The sequence below is a fragment of the Rhinolophus sinicus genome, linkage group LG13 (assembly GCF_036562045.2).
Source record: "Rhinolophus sinicus isolate RSC01 linkage group LG13, ASM3656204v1, whole genome shotgun sequence".
Taxonomy (NCBI): domain Eukaryota; kingdom Metazoa; phylum Chordata; class Mammalia; order Chiroptera; family Rhinolophidae; genus Rhinolophus; species Rhinolophus sinicus.
The window spans coordinates 20,960,471-20,983,836 of NC_133762.1; the positions used below are offsets into that span (position 1 = coordinate 20,960,471).

At 53.4% G+C, this 23,366-nt stretch overlaps 1 protein-coding gene across 1 annotated transcript in view; it reads left to right on the forward strand.

The window, feature by feature from the left end:
* The window catches only part of BMP7 (bone morphogenetic protein 7), a 79,355-nt gene extending 56,382 nt beyond the window's left edge, over positions 1-22,973 (forward strand). Inside the window, exons 4-7 of the mRNA XM_019748584.2 lie at positions 12,686-12,883; positions 16,126-16,202; positions 17,723-17,833; positions 20,915-22,973. Coding sequence (XP_019604143.1) covers positions 12,686-12,883; positions 16,126-16,202; positions 17,723-17,833; positions 20,915-21,064 — 536 coding nt within the window. The 3' untranslated portion in view covers positions 21,065-22,973. The remainder of the gene's footprint in view (positions 1-12,685; positions 12,884-16,125; positions 16,203-17,722; positions 17,834-20,914) is intronic.
* The last annotated feature ends 393 nt before the right edge of the window (positions 22,974-23,366 follow it).

The following is a 23,366-nucleotide window of genomic DNA, read 5'->3' on the forward strand; positions in this document are numbered from 1 at the left end:
TGGGCACCGAGTCGGGTACGGCACCCAGGCCTCGTTCGGACTTGCACAGCATCTTGCCGCCACTAAGCAGCTGCTGGGATATGGAGCCCTGTCACCTGTCAGGGCCTCAGTTTCCTCACCCCCCCACGAGCACCTGGTGATAATGACGCGGGTGAACTTGCTTGCATCCCAGGGAGGCACAGACACCACAGGGCTTCAGAAGCCTTACATTTGGCACGAGGAGCCTCCTGCTCACCTGGTCTCCAAATGCCTCCCTAGACCACCCAGGAAGCGTGTGTCTGTCCCCGCTTCCTCTAGCTGTGGCCCTCGGAGCCGCACAGCTGGGCCTCCGCTCTGGGAGTGTTCCCCGGGGGGGAGAAGCCCATAAACTCCCCGGCACCTGTGGCTTATCCAGAGCCAACTGGGGAGCACCGTCTCATCTCCAGGACAGGACTCCGCGGGAAGGAGGGCTGGCGTCTGCTTGTCTTTCCCTTTGTACAGAAGAGAGAGGAGAGGCAACCCCTCCCCTTCCCAACTACACAGGCTGCGCCCCAACCCCACCCAGGGGCAGGTGGGAGAGGAGAGAAGGAGGGGTGCCCTGAGCGGAGGGATCTGGACACATCCTGGCCCCACTGGAGTGGGCAGTAGCCAGCTCACAAGGGGCTGTCCAGGCGGTGCTGGGGAGAGCTGAGCCCTGGCTGCAGGCCTGGCCCCGGGCTCTCGGCTCCTGTGCATGGCCAGACGTGGGACAGGCTAGCGGCTCCCGCACAGACAGCACTGCTCCCCAAGGCAGCCTCCCGTGAGCTGGGGCAGCTGGTCTGACGAGGTGCCTGGTTGGCAGGAAGACCATAGTGAATTCATGCAGAATGCTGAGCCCTGGGCCCAGCGCCCTGTCTGTGCTTATGCGTGTTAGATATTATTGTTGTTGTAGTTGATGTATTTAATCGTCACACTGACCCTGCCCAGGTGGCACCACTGTTATTGCCAACATCTTAGAGATGAGGAAACCGAGGCCGAAAAGGCCAAGGAACACGACCACAGTCGCTTAGCTCTGGGTTCACTTGGACTTCACCACGGATTCTGACTCCAGCCCTTCTCTCTTTACTGGAAAGCCTTCTGACAAAGTGGTCACCGGGGACCAGACTCACTGTGTAATTCACAAGCCCCTGCTGGGTACACGGCCAGGCCACATAGACAGAGAGCCCAGGACCCTCCAGCATCCCGGCTCCTGCCTGGCTGTTCTTGCCACATCCGCTTTCCCGGGGAGGAGGAAGCTTGAAAAAGAACCCAGAAGACGCCGGGCTTCACTCAGGACTAAGTGAAGGAGCCCGCGACACAGAAGTGGCCAGGGCTGCCTCCCTCCAGTTCCTGGGCTCCTCCCTCCATTAAAAAAAATAAAATCAAATTTATGTTTTATGACCACGTCGGTATAAAGACGAATATAATCCTGGCTGGATTAAAAAAAAAAACATTTTCTCCGACCTTAAACAGTTCATGTTTTGTCTTCTGATTTTAAGAGACATTAAAACATTTTCATGGGCCCCTAAAAGCCTCGTGGGCCTGGGCACCGTGCCTGACGGACAGGTTGGCCCTGGGCCCTGCATCCCAGGCCGAGGAGCGATGCTGAGCTCTCCCCGCCACAGCACCTGGCGGTTAAAACCAGCTTCTTGCAGTCAACAGCCTCTTCGTCTGTTTCGGACGCACTCAACAAACACTTGTGTCTTCCTATGAGGTACCAGGACTGTTGTAAGCACTGGGGGTACGGCCCGAACAGAACCAAGCTTTTGCTGTCACATTGCTCATTCTCCTAGGAAGAGGCAGAGTGTGAAGGGCGCGTATGCTGGAGGTCAAGGATGAGTCCGTGAAGACAAGCTCCGCGTTCTGAGGATGGCTCAGGAGGGCCGTTCTCCCCATCAATACACCCGGTGTTCCCGGTGCCACCGTCTATCCCAAAGCCGTGGGGAGGTGAAGACTGCTTTGCCCTGGAGACTCTCTTCCCTGTAGCCATCGAGGCACCTGGTCATTTGTTCCCAAGATGAGGACGCCAATGTCTTGTCCTAGTTTACAGGACCCCTTTCCTCTCCCTGGTCCACAGAAGAAAGCGCTTAGAGGGTCACAAGGTCAGCGTCCATGAGCTCTGCCTCCCTGATCCCAGAAGACGACCTGGCAGTCTCATTTCCCCACCTCACACCTCCTCCTGGTGGGCCTCCCGCTGCTGCCCCACATCCCCTGAGCTCCAAGACCAGGAGGGCCCCTTCTCCTCTCCCCTCCCAATCTGTTTTCTGGAGTCACACACATGTGCATTCTGGATGTCTGTGTGCAAAGAGCCTCGGGCTTCTCTCCTTGGATGCGAGCACACGTGTCCCTCTTGTCAGTCATCCAGATGGGATCGGATGGGCTTGCAAGGCATTTAAGGGATTGAGGGCGTATGCTGTCCAAGTGGGATACTCGTGCCGCAGCAGCTGGGACCGGCCCGGGAGGTGAGCTGTTCGCCCACGGCGGCTGTGGAGGCCGAGCCCTGTAAAGCCGGGCTTGGCGAGTGACCCACCCCCAGCGCAGCTGGCTCCAAGGTGCCTGCGCCCTTGCGATTGCTTCACATCCTGTTTGTCCAGAAGCCAGAGCGAGAGAGAAAAGAAGAGGCCTTGATGACCCAGAGGCTGGGATCGGTCCTTCCAGGGCTGGGCTGGCAGTGATGGCCGGGACAGGATTGGGTAATCGGGGCCAGGCAGATGTCACAAGTGTTAACTCTGGTGTCTCTTGTCACTTGGGCCTTCGTCTATCAAGGGAAGTGGCTGGAATTAATGTGTTTTTCACAATTAATGAGGAACATTCTTACGCTGTACGTCTCCTAGGGGCAGCCGATGGCCCGGGGCCTGGAAACTAAAGATGCCACAAGAAAACCAAGATGCCACCCTGTGTGTGGGCGGGTGGCATCCGCTCCTTTCCCACGAGGCCCCATCTGTGCTCCGTGCCTGCCCCTGGGGATCTCCTTCTGGGCTGGGCCTGCTGATTCTGCTCGTGCCACTGCTCTGTGTCCTCCCCTCAGAGTCCCGTGTCCTTCCCAGAGTCCAGTACCCACATCACCGCCTGCCTGGCTTTACTCCCTTCCTTCCTACCCCAGGGGGCCCCGGAGGTGCCGTAGGCTCGAGTCAGCTGGACCAGGGTGTGGACTCCGTCTCTGCCCTTCCCGGCAGTGACTCCTGGGGACATGGCTTCGTGCCTGCGACCTCACTTTGCTCATCTGTAAATATGGGATCAAGAGTCCTGCCCATGAAATGGGCTCAGCACAGTGCTGGGCTCAGAGCAAACGCTCAGAATGGGTGTTCCTTTGTTGAGAACCAGTAACACATAGAACCAACTCTGTCAGGAAGACTTTCGTTAGCAAATAATAGAAATAGAAAGCCTTATCTCATGGGGACATTTATGGTTTTCTTTACAAGTCTGGAAGTCAGTGGAAGTAAAGTTGGTTAGAGAAGAGGTCAGCAAACTTTCTGTCATGTTCCAGATAGTAAATGTCTTAGGTTTTGTGGGCCCGACATTCTCTGTCAACTGCTCACCTCTGCCGTTAACAGCGTGAAAGCAGACAGACGATATGTGGATGGATGCACATGGCTGTGTTCCAAGAACACTGTTTGCAGAAACAGACGCTGGGCTGGGTTTGGCCCGTGGGCTGTCGTTTGCAGACCCCTGGGCTACAGCATCAACATCAGTTAAGCCTTTTTCCCTCCTGGCCCCGCCATGTTGCGTGTGTTGGCCTTGTGTCCTGAGACTCATCACAGCACCGTTGGCAAGACAGCTGGCTCCACATCCCCAAGCGTGGAGGAAGGAAGCAGATGGGCTGGAGGGAGGATGTTCTCTTCTTATGCTTGCCTTTCTTAGGGAGGAAGACATTTCTGAGAAGGCTGCAGCATCCATCCTGGACGGAGCTGCAGGTGAGGCTGGGAAGGGTCTGCTGGCAGCCTCCTTGGGTGAAGGAGAGCAGGGACCAGGGGGCTGGGCATGGTAGCGGGGTCTGCAACCAGCCGCTCTGCCTCGCCGGACGCTCCGAGGATTGGACCTTCTCCACTCAGCTCTGGAGTGGGAGCAGAGCCTGCTCGGGCAGCGGCCCTGGCCTCCTCAGGTCGCAGGTGTGGTGAACGGGAACAGGTGCAGGGACTGTGGGAAACAGGCCACACGACGGACTCCACTTCGGTGTGATCACAGCAGTGAAAACGTCGGTCCACACAGGCCCCTGTGGATGCATCTCTGTTCACGGTGGTCCAAGCGGGAAGCAGTTGCGATGTCCGTCACCACAACCTGCGTTCATCCATCCTGTGGAACAGCACTCAGCACCAAAAAGGAATGGACTGCTTAAATGTGCCACAGCGTGGGCAAATCACACACAGGCAGATTGACATAAGCCGGGGCAAAGGACTGTGGAAGTCCATTTGTATGAGAGGCCTGGAAAACGCAAAGCTAGCGGAGGACCAGTCAGTCGTTGCCAGAGGCTGGGAGGGGTGAAGGTGTGACCCGCAGAGTTTTTCCACCTCAGCACTACAGACATTTTGGACCCGATCTTTCTCTGTTTTGGGCCCCGTCCTGTCACTGTAGGACGTTACCAGCATCTCCGGCCTCCACCCACTCGAGGCCAGTAGCATCCTCCCCAAGTTGTGACAACCAAAAATGTCTCCAGACGCTACCACATGGCCCCTGGGGAGCAGAGTCACCCTGGGTTTCGACCCGTGAGATAAATGGCAACACAAGGGCATTTCTTTGGCGTATGGAGCTGCTCTGCGTCCCAACTGAAGTGGTAACTATGGGAATCCATACATGTGTCAAAACCTACAGGTCAGTATACCAAAAAGAGCTCACAAAGAAACGAAAAATTTAAAAAGCCAAAAAAATCAAACAAGGAAAACACACCCCAGAGAGGCAAGCCATGAGCTCCAGTAAAGAAGAAGCCACTGAGCTCCTTGCCCTGGGCCCGCTTCCGTGCCTGTCACCTGGGCCAGACTCCTCCCCTGTCACCGTGCTGCTGGCTGCGCAGGGCTCAGCTATAATCTTTCTATCCTAACTTAAGGCACACTTCTTGGCAGGTGAAATACAGGACACCCAGTGAAATGTGAATTTCAGGTAAACAACAAATAATTGCTTAATACAAGTACGCCCCACCTATTGCAAACATTATTCATTTGTCGGAAATTCACACTGAACTGGGCCTCCTGTATTTTCATTTGCAAAATCCGGCAACCCTATGCTTGGGAAAATCTTTAGGTGGTTTTTTTGGGGGCGGTTTTTGGTGTGTTTTTTATAACCTGTTAGCCCTTGGCTACAATATCAATCTTTTTCAACTTTCCCAAAGATACAGACCTATGTTAAAATATGATGTATATCTTTTCTTTTTTCTGCCTCGATCAATGAATCCCCCTACCTCAGTTCCTCTGCCAAATACATTTGGCCTGGCTCGCTATTCACTGTCACTTGTCCCGGACATTTAAATACAAATAATCAAAACCAATGCTTGCACGTGCTAAGTAAAGCCTGTATATTTGTAACATCATAAAATCAGAAGGAATTCCTGTCCCAGCCAAACCACTTGTCCTCTCCTGCAATATAATCTTTCCCGGCCTTTTGGGGCAGCGTTAAAACAGAACTGGTCTTTATGTATGAACATCCCCCCAGATGTTCCTACAGGCTTTAAATGTCTTTCCTGTCACGTGTAATCACACTGTTACTATGTCCAGCCCCTCCCTCAGGGGCTGCTCTGCGGGGCCTCCCCTCCTTGGGATCCACGAGAGCCTGGGCCTGTCTTGTTCCAGGGATGACCCCCCAGGGCGCAGAGCCACGCTGGCCTGGACACTGCGCCAGGAAGGTCGGTGACTAACGGCATGAGTTGTTTAAGGGGCCGGTCGCTCCCCCATGCTGTGGCCCTGACTGTAATGGCCTCGTCTTGATAAAGCCCCACGTCGTCTTGGGTTCTGCAGTTAAAGACTTGGCTGCAATGAACTTATCTTGGCATGACCATCTGGTTTGGGGAGGGCAGATGGAAAGCTGTGACTCTCCACCTGGGACATTTTGCCTCCCAGGGGACACGTGGTGTTGTCTGGATACATTTTGGGAGCAGCCATGGATCCGGCTGCACACCCTGCAATAGCCTTGCAGAGACAAACACCCAGCACTGGGGGAGAAGCCGTTGTGTTCCCGGTCACCTGTCTCATGATGGTCTTTGGGCCCAGTCTTCGCATGCTCTCCAGTGCTGGCTGGGACAGTGGGTGTAGGGACCATCCCCGCCCTGCGTCACTGAGCTTGTTAGAAAAGGACAGCAGCTCATGAGCTGGGCCCGAAGAGGGCAGGGAGGGAGGGAGGGAGGGAGGGAGGGAGGAGGAGGGAGGGAGGAGGAGGGAGGGAGGGAGGGAGGGAGGGAGGGAGGGAGGGAGGGAGGAGGAGGGAGGGAGGGAGGGAGGGAGGGATGGGGGGAGGGAGGGAGGGAGGGGGGGAGGGAGGGAGGGAGGGAGGGAGGGAGGGAGGGAGGGAGGGAGGGAGGGAGGGAGGGAGGGAGAAAGGGAGGGAGGGAGGGAGGGAGGGAGGGAGGGAGGGAGGGAGGGAGGGAGAGCCCCAGTTTCAGCACCACCACTTGGCTTCCTCTCCCCACCCACCCCTGCCGCCATCTGTTCCCCACACACCAGCCCCAGTGGCCTCTCACCACAGAATTCTGGCCACTGTCCTCTGCCAAACCCTCTGTGGCTGCTGTCACACCTAGAACACGATCCAGAGCCCTCCCATGACCCGGCCTCATCCCCTGCTGCCCCTTCCCTCTCTCCGGCACTAACTACTGCCCTCCTTTCTGTCCGGCAAACACAGCACATGTGTCCCCATCTCCTGCACCTGGCATCTGCTGTGCCCTCTGTTGGGAATGCTCCTCCCCCAGAGCCCCATGGCACAGCAGCCTTGCCTGACCCGTCCCCGCTTGTCCCTTCCCTCTCTGGTCTGCTCCTGAGCTGACCACGGTACCCACACCTAGCACACTGCCTGGCCCACAGTGGGTGCTCCATAAATAGTTGTTGAGTGTACTACTAAAGGAATAAGCGAGGCGTTTGTTCAAACCTGGGACACAACCTCAATGCCCGTCTGCAGGCCAGCATGAGTCAAAGCAGTTTCCAGATGCAGCCCTTCAGTGGCCGTGAGGGATGAGCTCAGCGGAAAGGTGTCCACGGTGCACTGCGTAAAAACCAGATATTTGTGAAAGAGCAGTGCCAGCACGATCCCAATTCCGAGGATGTGCACACGTGTGTTTCTGTGTGTCTGCATGTGCGTGATGAAGTGCACACGCGTGTTTCTGTGTGTCTGCATGTGCGTGATGGGCTGGCTTCACGGGGGGGACCCTCACGGACCCCGTGCTTGGCTTAATGGCTTTGCTGATGCTGTCTTGAAATTCTTAATAACTTTTGGACAAGGGGTCTGCATTTTCATTCTGCACCGGGTCCCTATAGGTTCTGTAGCTGGTCCCGGTGCCCAGGGATGGCTGGGAGATGGGTCCCCCAGATCGAGCCTCTGTGTAGGCATTCCAGGGGACCCACTGTCTTCTCTGCGTGTTGCCCTGTTTGCAGTCACCAGGTAGTGCTTTTACAACCCCCACCACCCCAAGAAGCAGCCAGGGGGATGAACCCACTTCAGAATCTTCCATTCCAAGTTCTTCCAAACGACTGTGGTCACATATTTGACATTTCAAGGCATATCCGGGAGAAGACCTGCCGCTGGGAGAAAGTTGTCTGTTCCCTCCCCCCCCCATCCTGCTGGTTGTTCAGGATGTGGTCCTGGGCCAAGGGGACCTCCAGGTTCACACGCAGTCCCCGCTCCATGTTGGGGAACCTTGACCCTGCTTAGCAGCAGCTCAGGAAGCGGCCCAGGAGGGAGGCATGGGTTCGAATCCTGATTCCCCCACCGACCAGCTGCCCAGGCCTTAATCATAGGAGCCTTATTTCTCTTTGCAAAGTGAGATCACGTGTCTGCCGTGGGGCTGTGCTGCCGGTTGGGTGGGCCATAAGCGCTCCATCTGCTGTTGGCACAGGGTCATGCATTCACTGAGAAAACGGTCATCCAGAGCCAATGGGTGCCAGGCATCCTTACGAGAAAACACTGTCGCCCAGGGTTTGGTTGGCAGATCATTCTTACCCCTGTTGTTTTGAATTTTTAAAAAATTGAGCTAACATAAAATTCACTTTTTTTAAAGTATGCAATTTGGTGATTTTTAGTATATTCACATTGTTGTGCAATCATCCCACTGCCTAATGCCAGAACATTTCTCACACCCTAAAAAGAAATTTTCTATCCATGAACACTCACCACCCCTCCCCCGCGCTGTTACCTTCCTTCCCCCAGCCCCTGGCAACCACTAACCTACTCTCTGTGTCTGTGGATTTCCCTGTTCTGGACAATTCCTCCGAATGGAATCACACACTGTGTGATGTTTTGTGGCTGGTTTCTTTCACTTAGCGTCGTGTTTTCAAGGTTCAGCCATGTAGCAGGTGTCAGTACGGCCTTCCTCTGCTGGTGAATAATATGCCACCACTCTGTGCATCTCTTCACCTGCTCATGGATGGACATGTGCGTTGTTTCGACTTCTGCCTTGTGACTAGTGCTGTCGTGAGCATTCGTGCACAGGTTTTCATGAGAACCTGTTCTCTTGAGTACACACCTAGGAGTGGAATTGCTGGTCCTATGGGAACTCTGTTTAACTGTTTGAGGAACTGCCAGATTGTTTTCCAGAGTATCGGCCCCGTTTTCGTACTTACACCAGCAGCGTGGGAGGATCCCACTTTCTCCACATCACCCCCCCCCCCCCAACACTTGTGTCTAGTCTGCCTTTGTTTTCGACATCTTATCTTAGTGAGAACGAAGTGATGCCTCATTGGAGTTTTTCATACTCCTGGCTTTTGTTGAAGGTAAATGCCTGCTGTGGTGTCATTCAGCCTTTCGGTTGAAAACCTTAATCTGTTGTCAGACTTGGTTGCACAAGGAGACTAATCCACACGTGCCCCCCAGTGCCTGCTCTATGTCAGGTCCGGGATGACTCTTCACCACATTCTTTAGTCCTCAAACCTCTGAGGAAAGGGCAAGAACAACCCCCAAGGAGCAGCCCAGACTAAATGACCAAGGGAGGGGGTATTTGTCTTGGTGGTTGGGACAGGAAGTGAGCTTCAGGACTGCTTTGATCCAGTGGCTCAGTGATGGCACCAGAGGCAGACATCCTGTCTGTCTCTCTGCTCCACCTCCCACCAGGTCAGCCCCATTTGAAAACATGATCCACTTGTCACTAGGTGGTGGTGGGTTTTGGGGCTTCATCGCTCCCTCCTCCCTCAGTCTTGTCTAGGAAGAGAGAAGGTTGCTTTTAAATGCTAGAGTGGGAAGTTTCTTGTCCAGAAATTTTCAGAATAGCTCTCTTCCATTCATTGGCTGAGTTAGATCATGTGCCTGTACCTGAACCAATCACTGTAGCCAGAGGATTAGTTGCCATGTATTAGACCACCAGCCCACCCAATGGCCAGAATGAGGTCAGCAAAGGCCCAGCTGCCGAAATGAAAATTGGGTTGGGTACCAAGAAAAGGGGGCAGGGTGAGACAAATGGCACCATCCCCATTTTACAGATGAGGAAATCGAGGCTCCAGCAGGCATCTTCACCTCTCTTGGCCCAAGCAGACTGATCAGGGGCAGATATGGGTGTAAATCCCCTGGAGACACTCTTCTTTCCACTCTGTCACCCAGTTCTTAGCTGAGGTCATGGAGCCCTAGCCCTGGTTGTCCTGATATCTGCAAGAGCTGCCAGACCCCCACCCTCAGTAGTGCAGTGACCGCTCTCAGTGATGGATTACTAAATCTGGAGCAGCCTCGGGTTTTCAGGCGAGGCATTTTTATTTTGCCCTAAAAGCCTTCCAGGGGGGAACACAAATCCTAGGGGCTCAGCTTTAATGGTTCCTTTTATAGAATCATTCCAATTATAGATGGGTGAACTCAGGGAAACCCTGCTAAAGAATGCGGGAGAGCCAATGTTAAAGGGGTTAATTTAAGGGAAAATAACAGTGGATGGGGAGTTTGGTCTTTGAAACGCTCGTTGTTAAAAAACCAAAGCGAACCCCCTGGTGCTTGTCTGGTCCTCAGGAGGCAGGGTTTCCTGACTTCCACCCGTCTGGGGGGGCTTCAGGTGTAGTTAATTCCAGATGTGCATGGGCCCAGGACCTCTAGAAGCACCACTTTCACTGGCCTCTGACCCCTCTGACCTAACTCAAGGGCATCATATCTGTCATGGTTACACAGCGTGACCTGGGTTCAAATTGTGCTCCCTCACTTCCAAGCTGGGTGTCCTTGGGCAGTTTACTCATCCTCTCTGAGCTGTTCTGTCATGAGTGAGATAGGCTTTCTTTGTCTTGTTTTCTGCTTTTATCTCCCTTTGGAACACTTATCACCACAAGACGTGACATTAAATACATACTGGCCAGTGGCCTCGTCAGAGCCGACAGCCTGTTCTCCAGCCGTCACACTGGATCCAGGCGCAGAGCACAGGACACGGGGATCGCTCCACCCACTTCCTCCCCTCGGTCTCTGGGATCCCCTACCCTCTTGGTGCCCTCCTTCCTCCTGTCCAAGCTGCTTCCAGATTCTTCAGGTCCTTCCTCTCTGGTCACTCCTGCGCAGCCTCTGTCCCGGGCCCCTGACCTCTCGGGGGTGGAGACAGGCTCCTGTTGAGCTTGTTCAGTCTCCACACCAGCCCCAACTGCTGCTGGAAGTGGCATTTATTGAGCACTTTCGAGGTGCAAAGCTCTGCGCTGAGGAGCATCTGTGTGTTGAGCGGTGGAGGCTGGACTTGAATCCAAGAAGGCTGGCACCGGGCCAGAGCGCGTCTTAGTTCCAAGTCTGTCTCTGCCCCGGATCAGGAGTCAAGCCCAGGGGACATTCCGCTGCCACCCGCCAGTTTCCCTCTGGTGTCAGGTGGGCATTTCGCACAACAGCTGCTAAACCACACTGCATTTTGCCTTCCAGCCTCCCCTCCCGGCTTACCCCTGCCACGGCCCCCACCTTGGTTTCCCCACCTCAGGAAATGGCCCCTCCCTTTTTCCAGGTGCTTCAGCCGAGAGTGAGGAAGTCACACCTTTTACGTCCAATCCCTCGGCAAATTCTGTCAGTGTTCCTCACAAAATAGATTCAGGATTGATCGTTTTTCAGGTTTGAATGTTTTGCCCCAGTTATCTGACCACTGGGTGAAACTGGGTGAAGGGTACATGGGGCCTCCCTGTGTACTTTTTTCCCCTGCAACTTCCTCTGTAATTATCTCAAAACAGAACATTAAAAATAAAGTAAATTCTAAAGATGGATTTTAAAAATGAACTGTCAAGGTTCTGGCCATTTCTGGCCAACTCTGCTCCCGCCGCCTGGGTTCAATCCCTGTCACTTGTCCCTGGACTGTTCACGTCACCTCCCCTGGGTGTCTGGCTTCCTTCCTTGATACTACAGTCCAGTCTCCAGGGACAGCCTGAGATGGTCTTTTGCAAACAACTCAAGTTGCCCACTCCTCCGCTCGAACACCTGTGGTTTCCACCTCATGCAGACTATATGAGTAACCTGGGGCTACAGTAACAAAGTACCACAAGCGGCGGGCAGGGGGGGGTGCTTAAAACAACAGAGCTTTGTTCCCTCACCGTCCGGAGGCCAGAAGTCCAAAATCAAGGTGCCCCAGCAATGCACACCCTCTGGAGGCCCCCACCTTGATTCTTCCAGCTGCTGGTGGCTCCTGGCATTACTTTGATGTTCCTTGGCCTTCATCTTCTCATGGTGTCGTGTGTGTGTGTGTGTGTGTGTGTGTGTGTGTGTGTGTGTGTCTTCATGCGGCCTTCTTCTAAGGACAGCAGTCATTAGATTAGGGCCCTTCCTAATCCAGTATGACCTCATCTTAACTAACTATATCTGCAAAGTCACATCCTGAGGTTCTCGGGGACGTATATTTGGGGGAGACGCTCTTCTACCCAGAAAACAGAGTGAGGAGGAGCACTTGCTGATGCCCACAGGCCGTGTGACTTGTGCCCTGCTGTCCCCCACCACTTGTCCCTCTGCTCACCCCTTCTGCCCCTCTCACCCCGTCTCTGCTCTGAGCAGCCGGCCAGTCTCCGCACTGCTCCTTGGACACGCCCACCTGGCTCCCACCTCTGGGCTTTTGCCTCCTCCCCACATCCCCACGGGGCTCCGTCCCTCACTGTTACCCAGTTCCCTGCTCAAACGGCCCCTCTGCAGAAGGTGGTAGGCATGGGGCTGTGTGCAGCTGTCCCCACCCTCCTTGGCACCGAGCTGGACTGCGCCCACCTCTCGGGATTAGGTAGATTGTGGGACCTGCTATGCCCAGTGAAATGTGAGGGAAACTGAGTAGCTGGAGGCCTTCTGCAGACCTCAGCCCGGCTCCTGTCGCCCCCCTGCTTCGTGCTTTCACCACGAGACGCCTGCGGTCTGTTTCCTGCCCGCCTGCCCCACTGGCACGCACGCCCAGGGACAGGGGTTTCTGTCTGTGGTTCCCCAGTGTGTTCCAGCCTCCTAACATGACCTGGCATAGAGTTAAGTGCTGAATAAATACAGGCTGGACCGCTGGGTAACGAATGCGTGAGAGAGCTGTGAGCGTGAATGCAACCACCCGCCAACGACCTCTCCTCTAACCTCTCTTCTATGCCTCTGGCTGCTTTCGGTCTAGGGCAGAGCATCAACCCCAAGTTGGCAGGCCTGATCGGGCGGCACGGGCCCCAGAACAAGCAGCCCTTCATGGTGGCCTTCTTCAAAGCCACCGAGGTCCACCTCCGCAGTACCCGCTCCACGGGCAGCAAGCAGCGCAGCCAGAACCGCTCCAAGACGCCCAAGAACCAGGAAGCCCTGCGGGTGGCCAACGTGGCAGGTACGCCCGGTGGGGGAAGGTCAAAGCACGGACCCCAGGGTCCCACAGGACCCCAGCACGGAGCAACTCGAAATCCACTCATGTGCACCACAGATGGTTCTGGAACCAACACAGCAGGAAGCAAAACCCACAAAATCCCTTCCTGCTCAGAGCTCACCCTCTGCATTTTGTCCAAGCCATAAATTTATTCAGAAACGCAAGTACCAAAACATGAGTATAACACGATGCCAATCGTGTAAGTTTCTAAGTAGACAAAACAATGGCTGCAAATAAACGAGAGAACTATGAAAACATGCGTGGGAAGACTGCACACCAACTTCCCCAGGGAGGCTGCTGCTTAGGCGTGGGGAGGAGGAGGAAGGGGGGACTTTGCCCATCTTTCCTTTATTTCTTCAAGTGAAAAGTATTTGAAGCTCGTGGCAAAGTTTAATACTTGTTAAGTGTGGGTTTTTCCCACCCAGAGTCCTTCCTGCAGAGCTCTGGGTTGGTCATGAGGTAAAGAAAGATCCGAGGCTGGAACCAGCCTCGCGGGCCGAGCTGGCAGCCCAGAGCTGAGCACATCAGCTCTCCTGCCTCCTGGGGGTGGGTCTGAGGGAGCACGGAAAGGGAACATGGGAGTATTTAGAAAACAGTAGTGAAGTGGCAAAGCAGCCCGCCCCCGAAATACCTTCATGTTGTCGGTACCTTCTTTTGCCTCACCTAGCCGATTTTACACTTTCTGTTCCTTTTCTTTTTCGAGGGAGAAGGTTGCTGTGGTTGATGAGGTTTTTAGGAGCAGGGCCCCAGATGGAGCTCCATGTGTGCAGGGTTCTGTTGGGGTTCTGTTCTGACAGGAGCATCCATCCTTTTTTAAAACAGGTCTGTGAACCCCCACCTCAAAAAGCACCCAAATCTCTGAATCTGATTGGAAACCTCTGTGCTGGGGTTCAATGATGAAAGCCAGCATAGTCTCCCCTGGGGACTGCAGGAGCAGGTTGTCATTCACAGCCACACCCATGACAGGCCTGAGACGTGGAGGATGGTGACTCACCTTTGGGGAAGGGGGTTCAGAGCAGACTTCCCAGCCGAGAGCTGTGGGAGGCGCTGGCACCCACGAGGCCAGGCTGGGTGGACTCAGCTCCCCAGGCAGCGGGCCTGCAGGTGAAGAGAGAGATCTGCGATGGCAGGTTGCATGGCACCTGTGAGGGGCCGGGAGAGGGCCCGGGGGCTGGGAAAAGGGGAGAGAGGCCAGGGAGCTGAGCGGGATCGAGTGTCTTGTCGGGAGGTATATCTTGCGGTTGAGCTTCCTCCAAAGCAGATTTGGAAGGCTTTGCAGAGTTTCAAGCTATGGTGTGGGGTGGGGGCGATAAGACGATTGTTCTGATCGTCCTGGCTGCTCTGAGAGTGGTGGGGAGCAAGGCGGGGAGGATCAGAGTAGGGAGACTCGGTAGAGGCCTTTCCTACAACCAGGCAGGAAGTGCTGGCAAATTCCATCCCAGCAAAGACTCCTGTGTCCTGGAGCCTATCAGGGGTACCTCAAAGTCTCAGAATCTGACACCCGCTTTCCCCCACTGCATCCTCACCAAACCCTCATCAAGCCTCCATTTACATACCCCCCAGACGGGACTCTCACTACCTCACATGGCAGCTGTTCTACCTTGCCAGGAATCTGCCTCCTTCCCGTAGCTGTCTACTTCCTGGCCCATTTGAAGTTCATCTAAATCCTGCCTAGAAGTTTAATAAGAAAAACGTACCGAGTCCTGGGTCCCATTGCAGGCTTAGGGAGCCAGACCGAGTGAGTGTGAGACAGAGCTCGCATGCCCTTTCGTAGTGCTTTACCTCACATGGCAGCTGGCGGTCCAGTTGTAGGGCCACGCGTGTTGAATCGTCTCACGGCAGCACTTGATATGTTGGAAGGACACATGCTGTGGCATGCTGCTGCCGTGAAGCTTCCTTTCCTGCAGGCCAACCCACCCCCAGGGCCTTCACTGCTTCACATGGTGTGGGTTGGGGTTGAGAGACTGGGTTCGTTCCTTCCCTTCTGCTTCCTTCTCTCCACCCACCTTTGGACCTGACTTCCTGGTAATTGGCCACCTTCACCAGATGACCCTCGGGGCTGGAAGTTGAGCCCCAGCACTCGTTAGCTGCTCAGGTGGGGTCTCGTGGAGATGGATGAAGCAGCAGCCTTGCCTCCAGCTCACCAGCTGGCTGTTGGGATATGTGGGGCAGGACGGGAGGGTTAGGGGGGCTGGGGCCTACTACTTGCGTGTCCCTTTTCTCCCCTTTCTGCACCAACATTGCCAGCTGCTTGGTGCACTGAGTAAAGAAGGATTTGAAGCTATATGAGGGCTCAGTGAGAAGAAAATGCTGTGATTGATTAGCAATGTCTATCATGAGCAGCGGAAGGGCAGGGGGCAGCCTGAGTGCCAGTTTTCCCAACCCTGTCTTAAAGCAAAGCTGTGATATTTGGTTTAGTGTTGAAACCCAAAGCCAAACAGACCAAGGCTGCAAGCATTTCATGGAGCTAGTTGTGGACAAGCAACTGTGGTGTGGTGTGGTGTGTGTGTGTGTGTGTGTGTGTGTGTGTGTGTGTGTCAGACAGAGAGAGACAGAGATTTCTACATGTTTACTAATGCTCAGTTCCTAACCCCAAGGCCTACAAACCTTACATACTTCTGGAAAACCCTGGTGCATAATTTTCAGTACTCAAAGAAACCTCAGTAGTGTGTTTTTCTAGGAAGTCAGTGGGATTTGACTTTCTGCCCTCTTGTTTCTTCTTGGTGGTGGTGCTGATGGGGACTGATGGGCCCTATCTGTGCCCCATCTCATCCCCTAGGAGGGGTGAGCATTGCGTGCTGAGCTGGCCTCACTCGGTGAGGCTGGTTGGAAGATCCCTCCTACAGCCGGCCTTGTGGGCTGTGGATGGGCTTCCATTCCCTATGGAATCCAGGCAGATGTCAGCATCTAAACAACATGTGTGTATAAAAGAAACCAGTGTCCACAGAAGGGTCCAGGGAGTGCTGTGAGCTAAGACTGTGTGAGCGAGGGCAGGGGACATTGGCACCTCCCTTGTAGGACCGTGTGCTGGGGCAGGAAATGAGAGTTTTAAGGCTACAGGTCCTCGAATGGCATTTGTGTCAGAAAAGTCACCCTCTAGCTTTTCTGCGTTTGTGCTCCCACCAGTGCCTTAGACTGAGGACACGTGTGTGTGTGTTTCCTGTCCCTCTCCCCCACTTTGCTCCTCTGCTTCCTTGTCCATACAGAAAACAGCAGCACTGACCAGCGGCAGGCCTGCAAGAAGCATGAGCTGTACGTTAGCTTCCGTGACCTGGGCTGGCAGGTAAGGGGCCATGGCCAGGTCTACCCTCCATGTGGGCTCCCCAGTGCTCCCCCAAGGCTGTGTCCCACATGGGCCCTGATTCGTGTTTCTCGTCTACATCAGTTCATACTCTGGTACCAAGTGTCCTAACTAAGGTAGAGGATTTAGGTTAAGGACCCGGGTACCACATGAAAGCAAGAGCAGAAATGTGGTTGAGACTCAAGCTAGAACCAGGAACCCAAACATGTTGGACTCTGAACCTCATTCTTCACGTGAACCCTATTTCCATCCTGCAGCCGGCTGTTTCTCTCAGATGTGGCCAAGCCTGTGTGCTAGAATCCAGAAGCCTGGAGAGCTGGCTCCTGCCTTCTGCTCTGTTTGCCCCTCCTTCCCCCTTTCATGATTCAAATTCCCAGGGAAGGGACTGATTGGCCCAGCTCGGGTCAGGTGCTTGGTCCTGAACCAATCAGCTGTTTTAGGGGTGGGATCATATTGTAGGAATATGTCTGCCCCCTCGGGCACCATTTGGATGGAGCAAGGCAAAGGGAAGGGGATGAATCCTAGGAAAGGAGTGAGAGTCAGAGCATCCCACACCTTTGAGCCCCTAAGACATCCTGGGCCCCTAAGATGTCTGAGCCCCTAAGACGTCTTCCAGGCAGTGGAGATGCAGCCACCAGCATTGCAGTGTGCCTGCCCCACGGAGCACAGATATCCCTGGACAGGGCGTTGTCGTAAGGTCACCAGGTCAAATAGGAGAGTCCAGATTCTTCCCTGGGGATCATCATGCCCACATACATTCCCAGGGCCCCTGTGCACACAGCCAGCTTGGACCCCCCTTGATTCCGTCCTCACACTTATGACAACACGGTGCTCTTACGGAGCGCCGGTTCCTGCTCGAGAGCTGGAACAGAGCCCCCCGACTCCAGGGTCTGCTGGAAAGTTCCATGGACTTGAGTTAAGAAGGGGTGTATTTATTGCTAGAACAGTATTTCCTTGCTGACCCAACCCTAAAGGCAAGCTTGGCCCCGCGCCCTGTTTAGGAGCAGCGCGGGCGTACCAGACGCTGTGCTGGGCCATCTACTCTATCGTTAATTCTCACTTTTGCAGGTTACTAGTCTGCCTCCCAGGTAGGTGAACTGATGCAGGGACGTTTTGTTTATGCAAACTGCCAATGTGTCACCGCCTTGTAAGGGTAAAGTGGATGGCACCCCAGCCATCCCTCTCTGTGCCACCTTCCGATAAAGCCACTCAGTGTTCGTTCGGAGCTCAGCCCAGCCCTGCAGTGGTCCTTCTTTCATTTTGCATTCCGCTGGGACCATGAAAGGCTGCCACCCATTTCTCCTGCTTCTGCAGGACCCCCAGCTGCTCAGGAGGGCGTGGGCCGTGTCTCTGACCTCTGGCCCACCGGAGGAGGGTTTTGGTCCCGAGGGTGGGACCCTATGGCCACACTTTCCATCTGGTTCTGGACGCAGCTCTCTCTGTGTGTGTGTCTCTCTCGGCCTCTCTCTCTGACTCGCTCTCTGTCTCTCTCTCTCTGGCAGGACTGGATCATTGCCCCCGAGGGTTATGCCGCGTACTACTGTGAGGGAGAGTGTGCCTTCCCTCTCAACTCCTACATGAACGCCACCAACCACGCCATCGTGCAGACACTGGTGAGTGGGGCCCACCCGCCATCTGGGGAGCAGGACCACGCGGGGGCCTGGGCACTTTTGTTTTCAAGAGCCCCTTTCACTAGTAAAAAAAGATTAAAAATTATATTTTACTACTGTGTTGGCATAAAGTGTGGATTCTTCAGCCCTAAAGTTTATCTGTTTCTCCTAATTTGAAAAGAAATTAGAACAGTTTCGTGGATTCCTAGAGGATCGTGGGCAGCAGTCACTGCCTGACGGAGAAGGGCGCTGGCCCTGCCTCTGTCTGGGGACTGTTGTCCTCTGCTGGCACCATGTCTGCTCCACGCCTACAGGCCTGTCCCTGCCCCCGTGTCTGGTCTTCCCCTGGTCGGGGCCTGGAGAGCTCAGGGCTCGTGTCTCCCCCTCCTACTAGCCTTGAACTTCGCAGTTCAGTCCTTCAAGGGTGTTTATGGAGCGTCTACTGTCTGGAGCCCCTGCACAGGGAGCTGGGGACACTTCGGGGAACAGCACAGACTGGTCCCTGCCCTCAGGGCCTCGTTTTCCAGAGGAGGAAACCATACAGTAAACAAAGGAACTTCTGAGAGGGAGGAAGTGACAGGAAGATGACAAACAGGATATTAGGATAAAAGATGGGGCTGGGTAGCCATGGGGCTATTTCAGGTTGAACTTCCATGGGGTCATTGGAGGAGTCAGTGTGATAATGAGATTAAAGCTCTCAACAGGGCATCCCGCACTGGTGACACTCAGTAGATGTCATCTTTACTACTCTACTGACAACAGCAGCAGGAAGCTTAGGGCCTTGGTTCTTCAGCTTAGAATCTGAGGTTCAAAGACCTGGCCTATCTAGCTCCCTGCCATGACCTTTATTTGGGCCCTTCCTGATGACTGGTCATCCTCCCTAGCTTGAATGCTTCTGATAACAGACAGCTCACTACCCAGGTCCCTCCCTCTGTCCTGCACTTCTGTTTGTTATGGAGCTTTAATGCTACTGTTGTTTAGTAATCAGCCCCTCTTTTCCCTTTCCCTGCCCCATGTGTTCTGTCTTAGAGGAAAAGCTCCTCTATTCCTTTCACTTAGACCAGGCTGTACCCTTAAAGGGGAGGCCTCTTTTCTTGGCATTGCTTTGCCAGGGCCCCTTCCCCCAACAGGAAACTGCAAGGCCTATTTAGGATTGATGGTCCCCAGGCTGGACATGAGTAGTCCCCCAGCCTGTTCCCCAGTACAGTATCCCCCCTAAGATCCTGCTCTGAGGACCTTGGGAGGGGCCAGGAGTGCCTTCCAGGCTTCCAGGGACACACCTGTACCCTCCTCTGACCTCGCCTTCATAGCCCTGGGACCATCCCCTCAATCTGTGTTTTACCAGAGACCTCTGGGATCAGAATGAATCCTCTAATTATTCTGAAATGGGGATCTTACAAAGAGGTGAATCCTCGCTTTCTAGAGAGTCCTAGTGACATACAGAGGAAATGAGTTGGCAGCTGGGATTTGCTTTAAAAGTATTCAAGAGTGAAGGCGATGGGGGAAGCTTTCGATTTTAAGGTTTGAAATTGTCCATAATAAAAAGTTTAAAAAGTGTGCTTGTCTATGTCGGGAGTCACAGACTGGAGGCTGGTGAGCAGGGTCCACCAGAGTGCTGTCACTTGGCACCCATGGTCTGTCGCAGACATGGGAGTGTCACCTTTAAAAAAAGCAAAACAGGAACCAAATCTCCGGCCTGCCCTGAACACTCGGCACGTCTGCTTGTATTGGCTTTGGTAGATTGCGGTCAGTTTGCCCCAGTCCTCACTATTCCCTGTTGTCTCACTCCTGGCCTTGTTCACTCATTGGTGGCACTCGTGTGGTCCCTGCAGGCATTTGAATTTGTTTGCTGTTGACCCTGGTCCTCTGTAAGGTACACAGAAGCCCATTAGTGAGAAGGAGCAGGAAACCTGAGTGACTGGCCTGCTTCTTTCTTCGTTCTTACCTTCTGGGTATTCTGCTTTCTTGTTAATGTCCACTCAAGTGTTTGCCCTAGTTCTTTTCCTCTTACTTTTAATTATTATTTTTTTAAGTTATTATTTGCCTCAAGAGGTAAATAGTCTCGTATGGTCTAGACCTGCAGCATCCAGTACAGTAACCGCTTTTACAGGTGCTTTGTGAACATTTGAAGTGTGCCCGGTCTGAATCGAGATGTTTCTGTATAAATATAAAATACACACTGGGTCGTGAAGACTTAAAGTATTAAAAACAAAAAAAGTGAAATGTTTCATTAAGGATATTTTATGTTAAGTACATGTTGAAATGATAATAGTTTTGAAATACTGGGCTAAATTAAATATATTATTTAAATTAATTTCACCTGCTTCTTTCCCAGCTTTTCCAGTGTGGCTGCAAGAACTTTTAAAATTACACATGTGACTTGCATTATATTTTCCTCAGACAGGCCAGGTCGAGCCCAGAGATCAGCAATATTTTTCGGAAAAGGGCCAGGTGGTAAATAGTTTTGACGTTGAGAGTCGTAAGGTCTCTGTTGCCACTGCTCAGCTCTGCCCTTGCAGTGCAAAAGCAGCCCGAGATATCAGTGAAGGAGTGGGCATGGCTGTATGCCAACAGAACTTTATTCACAAAACCAGGCAGGATTTGGCCTGCAGGCGGGCCCTAGTCTAGCTCAGTGGTTTTTAACTTGGGACAGGTTTGTCCGCCAGGGAACATTTGATGTCCAGAGACTCTTTTGACTGTCACGATGGGGATGGGTGGGGTGGGGTGTGGAGTGCTTCTGATTTCTAGTGGGTAGAGCCCCGGGATGCTGGTAAACATCCTACAGAGCACAGGACAGCCCCTGACGGACAATGATTGAGGCCCAAGGGTCTGATCTGGCTACTAACTTCCCAGCTGTGTGCGGGCAAACCTCTAGATACACACTTTGGTTCCCTCGTCCGTGAGACGGGGATAATCACAGAACTAAGTGATTAGCCATCACGCGCTTAGCACTGGGCGTACTTGGTGCATGTCACTTGTAGTCATGCTGCCCAAGCAGTAGTATCCCTTGTAGACATAAGGAGGCCGGAGAGAAGGGACTCACGGCTTCTCACCGCTGCCAACATTTTGGTGTGTGTGTTCCAGGTCCACTTTATCAACCCGGAAACAGTCCCCAAGCCTTGCTGCGCCCCGACTCAACTCAATGCCATCTCTGTCCTGTACTTCGATGACAGCTCCAACGTCATCCTGAAGAAATACAGAAACATGGTTGTCCGGGCCTGCGGCTGCCACTAGCCCCTCCCGGAAGGCAGACCCTTTGGGCCACATTTTTCCGGACAGCTCTCACCGCCCAGCGTCTCCCACTGCTCGCCGTGGCAAGGAGCCAGCAGACCACCACCTTCCCGTCCCCTCCCCAGCTTTAACGGTGTAGGAGCATTAAGGAATTTGAGAGGCAAATGGCTTTTCATCAGTCTTTTGTTGTCGTCCTAGGGACAAGATCCTACAAGCTGCTGCCGGCAAAACCTAACAGGAAGGAAAATAGATCAAGAAAAACTGCCCGGCCACGATCATTGGTTGTGAAGTGTCGGCCGTGCACTGACTCGTTCCCAGGAGTAATTAGGGGCGCCCTTCGGCCAGGCCACCCAGCAGCGGGAGGAAAGGGCGCGGAGAGGGGCGGGCACGTTTGTGTCTGTGCTAAAGGAAAACTGACGCAGAAGTTCCTGTAACAAATGTCACAATAAAACGAATGAATGAAAATGGTTAGGATGTTACAGATATATTTTCCTAAACAATTTATCCCCATTTCTTGGTTTACTCTGATTTCGTAAACAGAAGCTGTGGCCGCCGGAGGGAGGGGGAGGCCCCCTGTCCGTTCCATTCGGGTTTCATTCTGAGGCTTGCAGAGGCCCAGGGTTTACGCAGACTTGCCCAGATCCAAAATTTGGCTGTGAGGGGAAAGGGCAGCTTTCTGCTCAGAGGAAGGGGCGTGTTGACCCTGAAGGGAAAATGGGCTTCGTCATTCAGCTGGGCGTGTGAGGGCAGAAATGAAAGGAGGCATGTGAAGGAAGGCCGGCAGATGTTTGCAAGTGGCTCTCCAGCTCCCCTCCGTGCTAGGACGTCAGTGTGAAGGTCAGAGTAGAGGAGGCCGACATTCAGTACAGACTTGCAACTCCACCCTGAACTCGGGCCAACGTAGCCCTACTTAAAGAAGCACCAAGGAAACCTAGCTCTCGATAGGGGTGGGCAGGAGGCCATCCCTCCCCCAAGTGGGCCCCTCCATCTGTTGTTCACGGGTAGCAGTGTTCTGAAGTCTGGGTTCCAACTGGGCCTCTGTGGCCTCCTCTTTTCATTTGCAGACCCCTGTGAGCGCTCTGCAAACATTCTGCTCCTTGAAGCATAGTGGGCAGTCTGCTGGGTGTAGGGTGTGCTGGATGTGAATCTCAAATAGAAGGATCTAGAAGCCTTTTTGGGAGTGACGTCCTAATCAATGTCCTGACTCAAAGGTGCCATTTCTGATGTGGCTCTTGGCAAGAGCCTTCCTTGCCTTGGCTGGTGGGTCCCTTAAAGGGTGTGCATCTGGCCTGCAGCTATAGCACAGGCCTTGGGGAGTACAGAGCTGTCTGTGAACAAAGAGCGGGGGTACCCATGAGGCCTGTGGCCCCTGGAGTCCGTTCCAGTGGAGAACTGTTTCTCCCTCGTGACCAAGTTGGTACCTGGAAACTTTGGGGCCCTGTTTTTACTTTCTTTTGTTTTTTCTTCTCCAGTAGCTTGGGCTGCAGCCTTTACTCTGCCTGGTCGACAGGGAAGAGTTGCTGTTTTTGTGATAATTTTGTTTTGTCTGTTGGCAGGTCTGGGGATTTTTGTATGATTCCTTCTCAGTACAAGTTTTCTCACCACTTATGCCCCAAATGGCCTCTCGTTAGCCTCATTTGTACATTGAAACATGTAAATAGTTGTTACAAAACAAAGAAATTATTTATGTCCATCTGAAGCTCTTTTTAGACCCTCCTCCAGCCCCTCGTTCGGGACCATGAGCTCGCTTTCCTCCAACCTGCTTGTTTTGTTATTTAAGACTATTTATTAACGGTCAGACCAATGTACCTTCGGCTGTTGCACAGAGCAGTCCTCAGCGAAAATTCTGTATAAATAGACAAAATAAAAAGGATTTTGACTTTGCAATAAAAGGAGACATTTGGTTCTGGTTCTTGGGCCTGTGTGTCTTGTTTTTTTCCTCTCAACTCCGACACTGGAGTTCTCTTGGTCTGCTGAGAGAACTCTCTGGACTCCACCGTGTACACGCTGTTTATCATCCAGGCCCCGGGGAGAAGGGGCACTCGTCAATATTTGGTGCAGCTGTGTGGGGCTCCGGGCAGGAGAGGGGGAACCAAACAACAAATGTGAATTTGGTAGGCTCGACTACAAAGATCCTTCATTGAATTACAGTGCAGCTGTCAGCAGCTGTTTCAAAGAGGCAGGGGGTAAATTAGCTGTGTTTACTGCTAACATAGTTGAAAGGTTGAGTCATCCCAATAAAATAGAGGCACAAGAAAGAAAAAAAAAAGATGGGGGGGGCGAAGAGTACACCCAAAACTTTAAA